The sequence below is a fragment of the Lagenorhynchus albirostris genome, chromosome 19 (assembly GCF_949774975.1).
Source record: "Lagenorhynchus albirostris chromosome 19, mLagAlb1.1, whole genome shotgun sequence".
Classification (NCBI taxonomy): Eukaryota; Metazoa; Chordata; class Mammalia; order Artiodactyla; family Delphinidae; genus Lagenorhynchus; species Lagenorhynchus albirostris.
The window spans coordinates 43,116,138-43,134,764 of record NC_083113.1 but is presented as its reverse complement, the minus strand read 5'-3'; the positions used below and the strand labels follow the sequence as shown (position 1 = coordinate 43,134,764).

At 38.7% G+C, this 18,627-nt stretch overlaps 1 protein-coding gene across 5 annotated transcripts in view; it reads right to left on the bottom strand.

Moving 5' to 3' along the window:
- Positions 1-18,627, bottom strand: part of SNTB2 (syntrophin beta 2) — a 102,316-nt gene that overhangs the window by 53,555 nt on the left and 30,134 nt on the right. For all 5 annotated transcript variants that reach the window (XM_060132465.1, XM_060132466.1, XM_060132467.1 and 2 more), the window contains exon 2: positions 4,463-4,676. In XM_060132465.1, the coding sequence (XP_059988448.1) occupies positions 4,463-4,676 (214 nt within the window). The remainder of the gene's footprint in view (positions 1-4,462; positions 4,677-18,627) is intronic.

The following is an 18,627-nucleotide window of genomic DNA, read 5'->3' as shown; positions in this document are numbered from 1 at the left end:
ATTTTATAATTGTTCTCTTATTTAATCCTCATATAACCTTTCATTTTATACAGGAGGAAACCAAGGCTTATGAAAACAAATAGTTTGCCTAAAGTTACAAAGTCCATCACCCTAACTTCAGTCTAATTACTCAATGCCTCTGAACATTTTTTTTCTACCAAGACACTTAGGATAGATGTTCACATTCCTGTGGGTATAACCAAAGTTAAGTATAATTTTGCCAGGTACCTGCAATTCTACTGCTTTTCTTTTTCTCTAGAAAGCACACTGGAATGCAAGTAAGAGTGACATAAGAATAACCTTGAATCTCTTCCAACTTATATTTTACAAAAAGCAGATTATTTGCAAATTTGGTATTTTTTTTTCTTTTTTTGACCACGCCATGCAGCATGCTGGATCTTAGTTCCCCAACCAGGGATCGAACCCGTGCCCCCTGCACTGAGAGCACTGCACACGGAGTCTTAACCATGCGACCACCATGGAAGTTCCCAAATTTGCTATTTTAAGTAACTTTGGAAACAAATTACTTTGCAGCATTAAGCCTGATAATCTGCAAAAGCCTAACTCTTCTAAGACCTATCCTTGTAGAGTAATAAGTAGACTGATCATCTTACTGAAGAGCATGGTGTGATACAACTCTTATAGCCCAAACTGCCCTCTTCTGTTGTTTCTGAAAATCTACTTCAAACTTGACCATCCACCAAATGTCTTTAGCATATACGCTAAAGAGAATGCAGCCCCAAGTTTTAATAAAGGTCAAGGTTATTGAGCTCTAAAAGGTCTTAGTGGATGATAAACTAGCACCACTTTCAGCAATACAGCCAAGTCATATCACCTTCCTCCTTCCTTCTCTCCCTCCCACAACCCCAGCGTGTTATAGAAATATATAAGCAGCACTACAGGTGCTGTAGACTGAATGTTTGTGTCCCTGACTCAAATTCATGTTAAAATCCTAACCCCGGGGCTTCCCTGGTGGCGCAGTGGTTGAGAGTCCGCCTGCCAATGCAGGGGACACGGGTTCGAGCCCTGGTCTGGGAAGATCCCACATGCCGCGGAGCAACTAGGCCCGTGAGCCACAACTACTGAGCCTGCGTGTCTGGAGCCTGTGCTCCGCAACAAGAGAGGCCGCGATAGTGAGAGGCCCGCGCACCACAATGAAGAGTGGCCCCTGCTCACCGCAACTAGAGAAAGCCCTCGCACAGAAACGAAGACCCAACACAGCAAAAATAAATAAATAAATTAAATTATTAAAAAAAAAGAATATTAACTTTAATTTTACTTGAATGAAACATTTTAAAAATGAAACAGAAATAAAACTATATGGGGGCTTTCCTGGTGGCGCAGTGGTTGAGAGTCCGCCTGCTGATGCACGGGACACGGGTTCGTGCCCTGGTCCGGGAAGATCCCACGTGCCGCGGAGCGGCTAGGCCTGTGAGCCATGTCCACTGAGCCTTCGCGTCCGGAGCCTGTGCTCCGCAATGGGAGAGGCACAACAGTGAGAGGCCCGTGTACCATAAAAAAAAAAAAAAATCCTAACCCCAAATGTGACAAAATTAGAAGATGGGGCCTCTGGGAGGCGATTAGATGGTAAGGGCAGAACCCTCACAGATGGGATTAGTGCTCTCATGAGAGAGACCCCAGGGAGCTGTCTAGATTTCTCTGCCATGTGAGAATATAGGAAGAAAATGACCATCTATGAATCAGGAAGTGGGCCTTCGCCAGACACTAAATATGCCAGTGCCTTGATCTTAGACTTCCAAGGCTTTTCCCTAACTGTGAAAAGTAAATTTCTGTTGTTTATAAGCCACGCAGTTTACGGTATTTTGTTACAGCAGCCTGAACAGACTAAGACAACAATCTATTCTCATTCTCAGAAATGACTTATAGGGACTTCCCTGGTGGCACAGTGGTTAAGGATCCACCTGCCAATGCAGGGGACATGGGTTTGAGCCCTGGTCTGGGAAGATCCCACATGCCGCGGAGCTACTAAGCCCATGTGCCACAACTACTGAGCCTGAGCTCTAGAGCCTGCGAGCAACAACTACTGAAGCCCACACGCCTACAGCCTGTGCTCCGCAACAAGAGAAGCCACTGCAATGAGAAGCCCACACATTGCAACGAAGAGTAGGCCCCGCTCGCTGCAACTAGAGAAAGCCCGCGTGCAGCAAGACCTAAAGCAGCCAAAAATAAATAAATAAATTTATTTTAAAAAAAAGAAATGATTTATTATGAAAGGACTTAGCCTGAATACTTTCCTCAGCCTGACAATCAGTTGACAAATTTAATGTCTATTTGTTCTCTTTATCACATTGTAACTCTATTCTAATTCCATCTCTATAGTCCTAACTACATAATTTTTTTAAGTCCATGATTAACAGATCAAAGTCTCTACATAAATATATCTCATTTGAGAAAAAAATTTTAACTTGGATTTAAGAGGCAGAGTTGATTATTTACTTTAAAAATTAGATTTTTTTTCTTTATTTTTATTGGAGCATAGTTGCTTTACAATGTTGTTAGTTTCTGCTGTACAACAAAGTGAATCAGCCACACATATACATATATCCCCTCTTCCTTGGATATCCTTCCCACTTAGGTCACCACAGAGCACTGAGTAGAGTTCCCTGTGCTTTACAGTCTATTCTCATTAGTTATCTATTTTATACATAGTAGTGTTTATATGTCAATCCCAATCTCCCAATCTATCCCCCCCCGACCCTGGTATGCATAAGTACAAATTAGATTCTTACTGTATGAAAAAAAAAAGCATTTCTTTAAAGATCAAGCTGTTCTGTATTTATATATGCTTCAATATACACACAATCTTTCACAAATAAACCTGTATATAACAAGAAGTAATTTCTATGTCTTGAACTTTTAAAAGAAAGCAAATAAAAACAATACAAATGTATCAGAATGTAATTTTCAAAATATGTATACATGGGAATTCCCTGGCGGTCCAGTGGTTAGGACTCTGCACTTTCACCTCTGAGGGCTCGAGTTCAATCCCTGGTCAGGAAACTAAGATCCCACAAGCTGCATGGCATGGCCAAAATATATATATATGTATGTAAGTATGTATGTATACAAAGTTAGCAGTTAAGACTTTTTTTTTTTTTTTTTTTTGCGGTACACGGGCCTCTCACTGTTGTGGCCTCTCCCGTTGCGGAGCACAGGCTCTGGACGCGCAGGCTCAGCGGCCATGGCTCACGGGCCCAGCCGCTCCGCGGCATGTGGGATCCTCCTGGACCGGGGCACGAACCCGTGTCCCCTGCATCAGCAGGTGGATTCTCAACCACTGCACCACCAGGGACGCCCAATTAAGACTTTTTAAGCTACTATTTCTTGAGAACCTACTATATGTTTGGCTCTATACAAAGGGCTTCATGTGTGTTATGCCATTTAATCTGCACACTGAGTTATTCTTTTTTTTTAATCACTGAGAATATGGAGGTTTATAGAGGCGAAGGAACTTGCTCAGAGCCTTCTTTGGAGCAGGTGACCTAGTTTGGATTCAAACCAAGGTCTGTGTGATTGCAGAGCTCAACTCTTTCCAGCATACACATAATATATTATAGAGCAGGAGCTTCCATGTCCCCATGGCCTAAAATGCCCAAGGTCATTCAGCTTCTTGCTGTCTTCTGTGAACCATCCCATCCTGATTAGGCACCTGGCTGTGCATTCAGATCAGAGGAGACCATAAAAGCGAAAGTATATTATAAAAAGCTGGTCCTTAACTATGTCTTTGGACTACTTTCTTTATCTCTTTTTTTCCCCTAATCTCTAACCAGACACTAGGTTTACCAGTACCACGTCATGGCATTAATGAAGACAAAGTCATAGAACCCAAATGGTGATAGAACTAGGAGGGACATTAGAAATTATCCAATCCAATGCTCTCATTTCACAAATGAGGAAACTGAGGTCAAAGGAAGCTAACTTGCCACAGTCACGTTATTAGTTGATGCAGCCTGACCTATAATGAAGATCTCTGATTCTTTTTTCTTTTTTTTTAAGATCTCTGATTCTTTACACTAACCATAGTATAAGGAATTTCCTCCTAGGAGATATTTGTTTAAATTTCTTGGACAAGACTTTTTCTATTATTAAGTAATATTCATAATGAATAAACTAATAGTAACACTCCAGAAAGGTTTAAAATGAAAAGTAGAAGCCTCTTCTTTCCTTCTACCTTCTAATCCCATTTCATTCCCTAGGCATAACCATCATTAAGCTTCTTGTGTGTTCATCCAAAATTGATCTATATATGTACATATATGTGTGAAGTAATTTAAATATGGAAGTACAAAAATGATTCATCTCAGACTGATGTTTTCCTCTATATAATTTAGTCAACAGTCATATTATTGCATAAAAATATGCAAAGGGAGAAAGTAATATTGCAACATATCTGTAAGTTTGCAAAGCTGTGAGTACGATGTTCTCCTTAGGTACAGCTCACCTGTTTTCCAGGTCCGGCATGCTTAGGTTTCTAGCAGCAAAGCACATTTTGAGAGGGATGACCTTCCTGTCCTTGGTGCTGTTCTGGTGTTTTGGAGAACCGGAGTCCTCACTGCCACTAAAGCTTGGTGACTGGGGAGCTGTGCCTTCCCATGGCAGATCTGATACTAACGATGGCTTCTTGATATATGGCGTTACTTCTCGGATGAATTTAACTATGAACAAAAATCAAAGAAGAAGGTTAGTATTTTTGCTTCCTATGAAAAATAACAACTGAAATATATACATACACGAACTATCTGGCATGAAGTGAAAAAATACACGAAGTTAAAGAGCCAGCACACAGAATCTCAGGATTGGAGGGTGCTTTAAGAGCATGTAATCCAAATGATATACCACTACTCTATCCTAAAAACTTTAACTTCTGAGTCTTTGCATATTGTTGCTTCTGCTTAGGACTCCTTTCTCCCTTTGTTGGCCTGGCCAACTCTACTCAAGAGTCACCTCCTCAGCAGCCTTTCCTGTTCACTCTCTCCAGGGTATTACCATTACTCTTCTGTAGCAACTTCTAAGCACCCTGGGTTGTAATCCTCTGTTAATACTTCAGTTCCCTGCTGGCTGCGAGTTCCCCAAAGGCAGGGTTTACAATTTATTCAATCTTGGTGTCTAAAATCCAGACCAGTGCCTACTCAGTAAATGTTTGAATAAATGAGTGAAGGAAAAAATGAACAATTAAATACCTGAATTATCTCAGTAGTTGGCCATCATGAATGAATCTGGATAGATTCAGTACCTCCTGAGACAGCCCCATCTAGCTTTAGACAACTCAACATTTAGAAACTTGAAACTTCTACCCATTGGTTTGCTGACTACAGAAGCCATATAGAACAAACTTAATCTCTTCCACATGAGAACCCTTCAGATATCTGAAGACTGAGATGATCTCTCTCTTCTCCAGACTAAGCTATGTATCTCTACTTCAATTCGATTCAACTCAGTCAACATTTTCAGCTACCTTCCAAGTATCAGGCATTAGGCTAGCCACTGAGAATACAAGAGCAACTTAGGCATGGACCCTGCCTTCAAAGAATGCCCAGTCTAGTAAGGGAGACAGCTTTGGAAACGAACCATTATAGCTTTGAAAAACAAGTACAAAAACATAGTCAAAAACAAGGTATTTCTATTAACAGTAGCCCCAAATTAAGATATAGCTTTTAATATATGTGAAACGTTTTTCTTTTAAGTTCAATTTTAAGACATATAAAATACTTCTTTTACCTCATTCATGACTGGAAACTACTATCATTTGAAGCACTGTGCTCTTATTTCAAAAACTAGATAAACTGAAGATTATTAAATCCTTTTTTAGTAAAATCTTAAAAAGCATTAAAATGTCAATAAATCGTTGAATGTAGATAAATCGGTCACCATTTCCTCTTCTAACATCAATATATGTTACATCAGTAATCTACCTCCTCTAAAATTCCACTGTGGTAGGTCATTAGAGTAGTATCATGGGAACTGAAAAACTAGAGAGATATGATCATTATCAATGCTTATCAATGTCATAATAGCTAGTATTAATATTTTATAGCATTAGAAGCTTTACAAGCCTATGAAACTTTAATAAGAAATAGATTACTAAATCTAAAAAATAATCAGCTATGTTTCTAAAAACATAGCTAACAAGTCTTTAGAATATTGTTTCTTTTTTGAATAGGTAATACATGCATATAAAACAAAATTCAGGGTTTCTCTGGTGGCGCAGTGGTTAAGAATCCACCTGCCAATGCAGGGGACAAGGGTTCGAGCCCTGGTCTGGGAAGATTCCACATGCCGAGGAGCAACTAAGCCTGTGCGCCACAACTACTGAGCCTGCGCTCTAGAGCCCGCGAGCCACAACTACTGAGCCCGTGTGCCACAACTACTGAAGCCTATGTGCCTAGAGCCTGTGTTCTGCAACAAGAGAAGCCACTGCAATGAGAAGCATGTGCACCGCAATGAAGAGCAGCCCCCGCTCGCTGCAACTAGAAAAAGCCTGCACGCAGCAACAAAGGCCCAATGCAGCCAAAAATAAATAAAATAAATAAATTTTTTTAAAAGGAGAGAAAAAAACAAAATTCAAAAAGTATAAAAGGTTTTATGATAAACAGTACGTATTTCTAGCAGCCCAATTCCCATCCCTGGAGGCAATTACTGTATGGTCTTCCAGCAACAGGCTAAGCATGTATGAAAATAGACACACATACGTGTGTATATACATAAATACACACAATGGTAGTATATTATGCTTACTGTTTCCACATCTTGCTTTTTTAACTTAGTAATATTGATGATAATCTTTTATAAGCATAGCATCCTACCACTCACTCTACATGATATGGTGACAGAGAGGCCTTTGGAATCAGACCTTGTTCAAATACTAACTACTAACTGTGCTTGCTACTTCAGAGCTATGTGACCTCACTTGACAGTCCTGAAGTCCTCATCTATAAAATGGCAGTAACACTAAGCAAGTAAAAATTCTAGGCACATGCTAAACATTCAATAAATAGTAGGCGCCTTTCTTCTCCTTCCCTAATTTAAAAAGCTAGAAAAGTTAAAAATTTTAAACAGCAATCAGAAGAGGCAACATTATTTTCCTATAAGTTATTCAAGAAGATCTGCTGAAGTTAAGCATAATTCTAGAAAATATAATAATGCTAATGCCAACATTTAGAAAAAGTTTGTGTGTGTTTGTATGTGTGTGTGCTTTCTATGTATAGTTATAATATGTGTATTTCTAGGTGGAGAGAGTAAAAGCTAACTGCTTCAGGTCACCAAGGAGATTTTTTTCATCCTAGAAAAAATGAGCAGGGGCGCAACCAGTGTATCCTTTGAGCAGCTGACTCAGGCATTTCAATACATGCTTTCAAGAGAGAATTAGATCACAATAATTGTGGCAGAAATTCTTACAGTTTCTAGTCACTGCCAATGGCAGAGAGTTACTTTTTAAACATTTATGGCAGTATACTAACTTTTGGGCTACCAATTGGGGGAAACTAAAGACATTCTAAATGACTACTCCTGAATACTACAGTGGTTAGAAAAGCCTGCTTTATGATATACTCAGAAGCTTGTTTGATCACAGAGTAGCATCAGTGAGTTGATTACTACACATATTTAAATAAAATAGACATACACACATAGCCTATTGCATGGCCTTATTAAAAGAGCAATGAGTTTCACTTGAGTTGATGACAATGGCACCCATACCCCCATCTAACTGGTTATCCATAATGGCTGGAGAACCATAAATAGACATCTGTTTCTAATTTACCTGAGATTCAGGAAAGGTGAAAAGTTAAGTGTGCTCTGTCTGAGTCCTGTTCTTAGACCTCCCCTGTTGCCACAGTGCATTAACCTGGATACCCGGCAGGATAAGCAAAGCCTCTACACCACCACATGGCATTCAGGTCAACTCAGAAACCGTGATATGGGGACTTCCCTGGTGGTGCAGTGGTTAAGAATCCGCCTGCCAATGCAGGGGACACGGGTTCGAGTCCTGGTCCGGGAAGATCCCGCATGTCGCGGAGCTACTAAGCCCGTGTGCCACAACTACTGAGCCTGCACTCTAGAGCCCGCAAGCCACAACTACTGAGCCTGCGCACCTAGAGCCCGTGCTCCGCAACAAGAGAAGCCACTGCAATAAGAAGCCCGTGCACCACAGTGAAGAGCAGCCCCCACTCGCCACAACTAGAGAAAGCCTGCACACAGCAACGAAGACCCAAAGCAGTCAAAAAGAAATATAAATTAATAAATTAATAATAATAATAATAAAAAACGTGATATGGGACTTCCCTGGTAGTCCAGTGGGTAAGACTCTGTGCTCCCAATTCAGGGGGCCCGAGTTCAATCCCTGGTCGGGGAATCCCACGTGCTGCAACTAAGACCCAGTGCAGCCTAAATAAATAAATAAATAAAAATAAAATCTTTACATAAATTTAAATAAAAGAAACTGTGATATATTTCAGAGTTATTTCACTTTTCCTGATAGTTAAAGATCGTCCTCAAAATGCTTAAACTCTGATGTTTATAGTATTTTAGCTGTTTAGTTGCTGAAGTTAATCTTTCTTTTACGCACTGCTCGCTCTTATTGAAAATGAAGGGGGTTCTCCCCCACCCTAAAATCATCACTATAATCCCTTCTCTTTAGTGACAACAAACATATACATGTACTGTACACACACCTGGAAAGACATCTGCGAAGATTTTCAGCAAAACATCAATAGTGCCTAGAAATATGCATAGGACTGCCTTTGATGAGCCCATATCATTTATACAAAAAACAAAAAAACTTATTTAAGAAAGGAAGAAAATTTATTCCGAAAACTTGCTCAAACTTTAAACATGGAACCACCTTAAACTAAAACCTTGCTGAACCTTCTAAAACTATAATGCACGGGATAGGATGCAAGATTCAACTGATTCTTACTGAATTCCATGCTCTAATGAATAAGGTTACAGGGGTCCATGTATATTAACAAGGTACACTGCTATCCTGGTTTGGGGCATTAGGCAGCATCTGATTTTAAACTGATGCCATTTATGTGGCTTTTAAAAGCTTATCCAAAAGATACTTTACAGTGCAGAAGTAGCCTACGGCTATAAACACAAATATTCTGGTATATCAATCACCTTCCCTTATAAACATCAATCTCTCATATAATCATTATTTTCCTCTCTAATTTCTAATGCTTATCGTTTTCTTATCTCTTCAAGTGACCTTTACTATGAGTTTAAGTGAAACTAAATGGATCAGACAATGTATGGAGAATCGTGCCAATATTTCCCCTGCTTTTGCAAACAAGTTTGTTTCTGATCTATCTATCCTTAGGGTGGAAGAGCTGGCTTTTCATTTGTCTCACAAGTGAGTTACGATGACATCACTGTTCAAGTATTCTCCCAAGAAGTTTCTCCTTGACCTCATCCCAAGCTCCTCCCCCAAATCAAGAATCTGATAGATGGCCACCAAAAGCATTAGGGAGGAATTACTTTATTTTTCATAAAAAGCCTTTTACATTCTCAACTTGCAGGTGTCTTTCAGCTCAAGTCTCTTGCCATTTAGGGTCTGAGTAGGCTGCACAGTCTAGGTTTTGGTGATGTAAACCCTATACGTGTTCAGAGTGACTCTGGTTTCATTATACCTTTCCATTTTAAAGTATCAATAACATTGCACATTCTCTAACTTATTGAGCTCCTGCTATGTGCCAGGAACTGCTTTGGGAACCTAGAATAATATATCCATGAACAAAACATGCAAAAATAAAAAAGGATAAATGTAATGAATAAGTAAATTATATCCTAGAAAAACAAAAACTTACATTCACATAAACTTATGTTTATATATGTTCACATATATGACTGTTTTTTTTAATCAGCTCTATTCCTAGTGCCCAAACTGGAAACAACCCAAATTTCCTTTAATGGGTGAATGGATAAATTGCAGTACAGCCAGGAACAGAATATTACTCGGCAATGAAAAGGAAAATGAGAGGCATCTCTGGTGGCGCAGTGGTTAAGAATCCGCCTGCCAATGCAGGGGACACGGGTTTGAGCCTTGGTCCAGGAAGATCCCACATGCCGTGGAGCAGATAAGCCCGAGAGCCACAACTACTTAGCCCACGTGCCACAACTATGGAAGCCCACGTGCCTAGAGCCCATGCTCCTCAACAAGAGAAGCCACCGTAATGTGAAGCTCACGAACCGCAACAAAGAGTAGACCCTGCTTGCTGCAACTAGAGAAAGCCTATGCACAGCAACAAAGACCCAACGCAGCCAAAAATAAATTAAAAAATAAAAAAAAAATTTTTTTTTAAAAAAAGGAAAATTAACTGAGCAACTTGGATGAATCTCAAAGGTATTATGCTGAGTAAAAGAAGCCAGTGTCAAAAGGTTACATACTGCATGATTCTATTACTGAAGAGACAAAAGTGTATGAAGACAGGCATGGGGAAGGTGTGATGAGTTTTTTTTGAGCGTAGAACTAGCCTATATCCTTATTGTGGTGATGGTCACAAGAATTTACACATGGGTTAAAATTCACAGAAGTGTATACCATATGGGAGGGGAGCCAATTTTACTGCATAATTTAAAAATTAAAATTAAAATAAGTAAATTATTGGGGCTTCCCTAGTGGCGCAGTGGTTGAGAGTCTGCCTGCCGATGCAGGGGACACGGGTTCGTGCCCCGGTCCGGGAAGATCCCACATGCTGAGGAGCGGCTGGGCCTTGTGAGCCATGTCCCCTGAGCCTGCGCGTCCGGAGCCTGTGCTCCACAACGGGAGAGGCCACAACAGTGAGAGGTGTACGTACCGCAAAAAAAAAAAAAAAAAAAAGTAAATTACATAGTAAGTTATGAAAAATTAAGTGTTATGGAAAAGGGTAAACAGTAAGGGAAGGTAGATCAGAGTGCTGCAAGGGGGTCAATTTGCGACTGTAAATAAGGTGGTTAGGTGAGCCGCCTTATGAAGACATTTGAGCAATGACTTAAAGAAGGTGGGGAGTCAGTCAAGGGAATATTTGGAAGAAGCATTCCAGATGAGAGAAAAGTGTTAAATTAAGTAAGGCCAGTGTGACTAGCACAGGGTAATAGAGGGGGAAAGAGAGAAAAGAGGGGCATAAGGGTAGAGGGAATGGGAGGCAGCTCATGTAGGTCACTGTAAGGACTGTGGCTTTTATTCTGAATTGGGAAGCCACTGGGAGGTTTTAAGCTGAGCAGCGATATAATCTAACTTGTATTTTAATCATTCTAACTACTTTGTTGAAAACAGAGTGAAAGAGGGTAAGGGCAGAAGCAGGAAGACCAATTGGGAGGTTATTAGAGGGGAGAGATTATGGTAGTTAGACCAGGGTGATAGGAGTGGAGGTGAGAAGGGTCAGATTCTCTACTGAAGGTAGATCTACTCGGATGCCCTGATAGACTGGAGAAGGGGGGTTGATTTATCCTTAGGGTGGATAAGGGGGCTGAGGAGAAGAGAAGGAAGAGCAAAAGGGACAGGAGACCCACGAGAGACAAGTCTTCCATAGAAATACCAGCCTAAATTAGTACCAAGTTTACCCAAACTGGAAAATGCCTTGTCTTGGTCTTACTCTCCCTGACTTGGTTCCTTCCTCTCTTCACCACTCCTTGAAAATAAAAACTTTATGCCTGCTGTTTCTATTTTCTTCTTTTGCTCCTTAATCTCTTCTGAATAAAACTACATTCTAAAGACTAGCTCATGTTTTCTTACTCACCCAATCTAAAGGCCCTTTTTCTCAATCCCTATTCTTGACCATTCCAACATCTGACAATACACTCTATCAACTGTTTTTACTCCTCCTTTCTGGCCACTTATTTTCTAATGCCTGCTTTCTCCTCCTAGCCATACAGTGTATCTGTTCCCCAAGGCTCTGATTTTAGCACTTGCTGCTCACTTTATCCTCTACTCTCTAGCAACTTTTTTTTTTAATATTTATTTATTTGGCTGCACCGGGTCTTATTTGTGGCAGGCAGGCTCTTCAATTGCGGCTCCAGGTCTCCTTAGTTGCGGCATGTGGGCTCCTTAGTTGTGGCATGTAAACTCCTGGTTGCGGCACGCATGTGGGATCTAGCTCCTTGACCTGGGATCGAACCCAGGCCCCCTGCATTGGGAGTGTGGAGTCCTATCCATTGCGCCACCAGGGAAGTCCCTCTCTAGCAACTTTCAGTGCTGGATCTTTAGATTTAACATACATCTCGAGAACCAATTTCACTTGTTGGCCCTGATTTCTTTCACCAGAGTGCTGCCCCAACCCTTCAAACTTAACATATGCCCATGTGAACCGATTTTCATTATCTTTAATCTCCTCCTGTGTGCATTGCTTTAGTTATTAGCATTAGCAGCACCATCTTCCTAGCCACACAGTGGCTAAACCAGTAGTGTAGCAAGTCTGGTGTAAAGTCCAATAATCTGAATTTTATTAAAGCTCCCCCAGGTGGTTGATTCTCATGCCCATGATGCTTTGGGAACAACTTCTCTAAACCTTTGTAGACTCCTCCCTCTCCCTAGCCCCCACATCCAATCAAATGCCAAACCATCTCATCCCACCTCTGCAATTTTTCTCTAATCTACCTACTTCCCTCAATTCCCACTACCGACATGCTCTGGATCACCCAAACCACTGTAATGGCCCCACTTTTTTTGGTAATTGTGGTAAAATACATATAACATAAAATTTACCATTTTAATTGTTTTTTACGTGTACAGTTCAGTGGCATCAAGAACTTTCACACTGTTGTGCAACCATCACCTCCATCCATCTCCAGAACTTCTTCATCTTCCCATACTGAAACTCGGTACCCTTTAAACAATAACTCCCCACTCCCTTTCCCCCAGCCCCTGGCAACCACCATTTTACCTTCTGCTGGCCTTATCCTTTCCCCTCAGATAATTACACTGGCAAATACTGAAAAGAAAACGAAAACAAATATAAAAATTCCTGACTCTACCCCATTCTCCTTCCACATGTTTTAGTCCTTTACTTAACATGGTAACATACATCTTCCCATGTTAAACAAACTCTTCATAAGCATCATTTAAAAATAGCTATAGAGCATTCCATTGTGTTTACCATAATTTATTTAGGCGTTCCCTAATTTATTGGGCACTTACTTTAAATAATGCTATAATAAATATATTTTTCAGGAGAGAAATTACTGTGTCAAAGGAATATTTAAGACTCATGATAAATATTGCAAATTTCTCCCCAAAAGGATTATACCATTTTATACTCCCACCAGCAGTATATGAGCATGTCCACGTCAGTAGACTTGTCAACAGGAAGTTACCTTATTTAAAACAATCTTCGCTATTTTAATGGGTGAAAAATGGTATGTATATATGGCAACCCAATCTTAATCTGCTTCAACAAATACAGGATGTTATTATTTTCTTCTCTTTAAAAGCAGGAAATTCATGTCTCTACATTTTTTGTCTGAAGACACGGAAGGAGTGATTTGTGAGTTATGACAGTGAGGAGTTACAGAACGATCACCAGAACCTTAAGTCTAACACAGATTTGAGCAATACTTCTTTGGATTTGCTGTACTAGCATTTCCAAAGTCATACTTAATTTCCCATTATTGCCTTATCATTTAACTCTGTGAAGTTAGCTCCTTTTTTCTTGCTAGTCATCAGGAGGAAAAAATCCCCAGCAAAGAAACCAAGCATGTCCTCAGAAGCTGTACATGTGCTTATGTGATTTCAATGTTCTGCTTCTTTTTTTTTTTTTTTTTTTTGGTACGCGGGCCTCTCACTGTTGTGGCTTCTCCCGTTGCGGAGCACAGGCTCTGGACGCGCAGGCTCAGTGGCCATGGCTCACGGGCCTAGCCGCTCCGCGGCATGGGGGATCTTCCCGGACCGGGGCACGAAGCCGTGTCCCCTGCATCGGCAGGCGGACTCTCAACCACTGCGCCACCAGGGAAGCCCCAATGTTCTGCTTTAAAAACATAACTATAGTTTGTGCTTGTCCTGAGATTTTCAGATCACTTCATTACCCATCTTTCCTTCTCCACATCACTCCAAGGCCTGTCCAAGTCAATAAAAATAGGAGATATATTCTTTCTGAGGATCTCAAATTACTACCAAGATGACATGGAGAATTCAAGTTTCCCTTTAAACCTCTTAGCTACAGTGGAATAAATCCAAACAAACCAGAAATAAAGTATCTCTGAAATTTGTCTCCAGCAATTAAAACTTCAGGATTTTAAAATTATGGCCCTTTATAATAAATTTATGCAAACTGGCAAAAAAAGATATTTTTTTGGCCTCAATCAAATTCCAACATGGATATCTATTACTTTTATTCAAAAGTATTAGCTTTCATGCTTTTATGTATTCAAACATAGAACAAACTAGATTGAAATAATTTGGGTCTTTGGACTCTTTACTGTGTAATTTCTCCTTGGTAGTCTTCTTCAACTACTAATCTTATATGGTAAAACCAGTTGTGGGTCATTTATAAAGTAAATATTTAAAAAATGAATTTAAAGTGATTTTCTTTGGAATGTTTCTTCAAACTGCAAAAGAATATGCAAGCTTTTCAATTTTTTATTAAAAAATAGTTTAAACACCTTAGGTTTGCATTTTTAAATGTTTTTGTAAGGAAGACAGCTACCGGCAGATTTCCCCGTGGAAACTGCTGAATAGTAAGTATGTGTGTTTAGAATCCTTTATATAACTAACCCATAAACAGGAGACACTGCATTTGAAAAATTACTTCAAATTACATATTTTTCTTTTCCTTTTGGTGTTGAGATTTATATTTATTTCCTATGACAGATCTCTGTTTTTATAAGTCAATTCTACTTTTAGTACTTCTCCCTCCCCTGAAAGGAAGTACTGCTTTATGTGAAACAATGGTCCAATCTGTTTCATACCCTTCTTGCTTACTTCAAAACATACAAAGCAGAGAACTGTTGACAACAATAGAAAAGTCTTGACCATCTATAGGATTAGAAAAAATAGAAAGATAAAGACTTTAATTTCATTTTCACTAGAGTAGAGGCAGTGAGAAAGGCAATTTGCATAAGGCTGCTTAGGAATAATTTATATTGCTTCTTAGTCTCCTGCTGAAATATGAAAGCAGAGGCTAGTTTTGCTCTGTTGTTTTTTTAATAAACCCTAACAGGTTCTTAAAAACATCGTAAAATGACTCAAACTCTATAAAACCAAAGGTAAAACTAAGGGTACCAGAGTTGCTAAGTGAAAAAAGTAAGCTCTCAGTTTTATGTTTTAAAAAATTATATAAACATTTGTATGTTCATAAAGTACTTAAGAAAAATATGCCAATTCGCACCAGGGCATGGAAGCAACCTAAGTGTCCATCGACAGATGAACTGATAAAGAAGCTGTGGCACATATATACAACTAAATATTACTCAACCATAAAAAGAAACAAAATTGAGTTATTTGTAGTGAGGTGGATGGACCTAGAGTCTGTCACACAAAGTGAAGTAAGTCAGAAAGAGAAAAACAAATACCATATGCTAACACATATATATGGAATCTAAAAAAAAAACGTTCAGAAGAACCTAGGGGCAGGACAGGAGTAAAGACGCAGACGTAGAGAATGGACTTGAGGACACAGGGAGGGAGAATGGTAAGCTGGGATGAAGTGAGAGAGTGGCATGGACATATATACACTACCAAATGTAAAACAGATAGCTAGTGGGAAGCAGCCACATAGCACAGGCAGATCGGCTCAGTACTTTGTGACCACCTAGAGGGGTGGGATAGGGAGGGTGGGAGGGAGATGCAAGAGGGAGGAGATATGGGGATATATGTATATGTATGGCTGATTCACTTTGTTATAAAGCAGAAACTAACACACCATTGTAAAGCAATTATACGCCAATAAAGATGTTAAAAAAAGTAAACAAACAAAAAATGCCAATTCGCTAATAATGGTTATATCTACATTGCAATTACAGTGACTTCTATTTTTGAAGTTAACTATTTCTACAATGTTTGAACTTTTAAATAATAAGCATATGTTCTATTAAATAATAATATTAATTTTAAATATATGCCATCAAATAACAAAGAAAAACACAGATTAGAACATAATTTCAGAAAAAGATTCAATAGCAGAAACAACAACAATGGGGGAAAAGTCACTATTCAATAAATGCTGAAAGAACAGTGGGGTATCAGTGTGCAATTGTCTTATATCTGTATCTCACACCCTACAATGCATTTGCTAACCTACAGTTGATGCCCTTTGGATAATTTTCGTAAAATCACTGAAGTGTAAATACAGAGCAACAAATTTTAAAGTGAAATGAATCTCAGTTCAAGTCTTGATATTACCATTTAACTTTTGAGAGGTTTGAAGCACATAATTTACTTGTCTGAGCCTCAGTTTCCACATTTGTTAAACATTGAATACCACCTTCAAATGGCTGTTGTGGGAATTAAATGAGATAATGTATGAAAAGTGCCTAGGCCTGTGTTTGAGTGTTGGAAGTACTGAATATCAGTGCGTATTTGAGTGTACAATTAATACAATATACTCTGGACAAAGTAGAGTAGACAGAGGCTAAGATATGAAATTAAATAGACCAAATTTGAATTTCAGTTCTGTTAATTATAAACTTAATGATTTGGACAAATAATTTAACTTTTCAATCTCAATTTCTAATCCACAAAACTCTAATACTAACCCTAATACCAACTGTCCTGAATAACTGAGAGGATTAAATAAGATTAACTGATAAAATAAAAGTAAACTGGTTAAGAGAGCCTGGAAGATAGCAGGCATTAAACATACATAATCTACAGAATGGGATCATTATGCAACATCAAAGAATATCTGCAAAGGGTAGTTATCTCCAGAAAGACAGCAAGTCAATTGTTCTTTGTCTCCCCTTTCACAAAAAGACCAATTTTTGACAGCACATAGCCTTCTTCATTTATATTTCTGTAACATTCCACATATCACTATTAAGGCACTTCTCATATGTCACAGTTTCTGTTTTGCCCGTCTTTTCCATTTGACCAAGGGTCTTTGAAGGGATTAAAAGTCAAGACCACAAAAGTCAACGATAATTACAACACATCACTTCTATACTGCTTATCTATCCATGGTTCTTCACTTTTTCTAGTCACTCCTCAGAACTGTGTTGCAGTCTGTGCAGGGCTATTTAAGGTCCTGAATACATTCTCTTGCACATTCATGAGGCAAAATTCTTGTATTTTTCTAGCACACATACAATCTTTCTATGACTCTGGCTTGACATTACACTTGCTTCCAACCTTTCAGAGCAAGTTTTATCCCACTCCACATGACATCACTATAACAATATGTATACTTAGTTTTAGCACAAATGAATGTTACACACTGATCAAAATTTGGCAGTATAAAGTGTTTATAGCAGAAATCACTAACATACAGAAGATGAACTGTAAATATTGGTTGGATGAATTATGAAAAATTCTGTCACAAATATAGACATATTTTGTAATCCTAATTTCCCTGTCCTGGGGAGATCATGAGAAATATTTATGGCATGGGTAAAAAAATCTAGTTAAAAACTGCTGCTAATAGGTCTAGATTAAGGATTTTTGCAGATATTTGAATAAAGGGTCTGTGTTCAACACCATCATCTGCTTTTTGAATAATATGTGGGACCTGGTCACTCTCACCATAGACTGAAGTTTATCACATACATCGTATATGAATGATCTTTGTTCAGGTTCTCTTCAGCTAAATTTGTTATTAGAACATATCTGTCATTAGAACAAAATTCTATTTAATAAACTATATCTACTTAAATACATGGTTTATGGATGAGCAGTTTGCTCTTACAGTGACATAAAAATTTAATCTTATTATAAGGAGTCAATAATATATTAAAACAGTTCTTCTATAGGTAAAGAAAATCCTTGTCTCACAAATCCAATGTATATACTTTTATCTATTCCTGACATAAATGATAGGAAACAATTTTTTACTCTTAAAAAAAACTGTAATGTTTCTCCCTCTTCAATAACAAAGAACTCTCTCCTATATGCAAAGCATGTAGGATATTTAAAAAGTTTAATATACAGACTGTGTCCTCAAGTTGTTCAGTTGAGATGGAAAAGGAAGATATGTACCCTCCCCCCCAAAAAAAGACCAATTAATAAAGGAGAAACGACAAAAGGTAATATGTGATAAATGCTATAAAAGAAGTATAAATAAAATGTTACACGTAATTGGATGTAACAACAGCAGACAAAATGAAATAAATGAAAAATACTTAATAAAAACACTAATAATGTTTTTCCACTAGACCAAGAAAAAAAAAATTCTAGCAGTTTAAGCACAAGGAAATCCTTATCCGTTGCAAAGTGGATGTCCCGGACTAGCTGGATACACCGGATGGTTTGTTTTAGATCAGCACTCCAAGTGATAAACTATAGACGGAAACAGAATATTAACCCAGCACAATAGCTGTGTTCAAGGGGTCAACAAGCACTCCATCCTGAACATCCAGTCAGTTACCACTGGGGAACAAGAATACCATCCAAGTTTCCCTCTCTTTAAACACTTTGTAATTTTTCTTATTGTACAAAAGAACTGCTATTAGTAACTGCCAAGCTTTTGTTGTTACTAGGGATTTTCT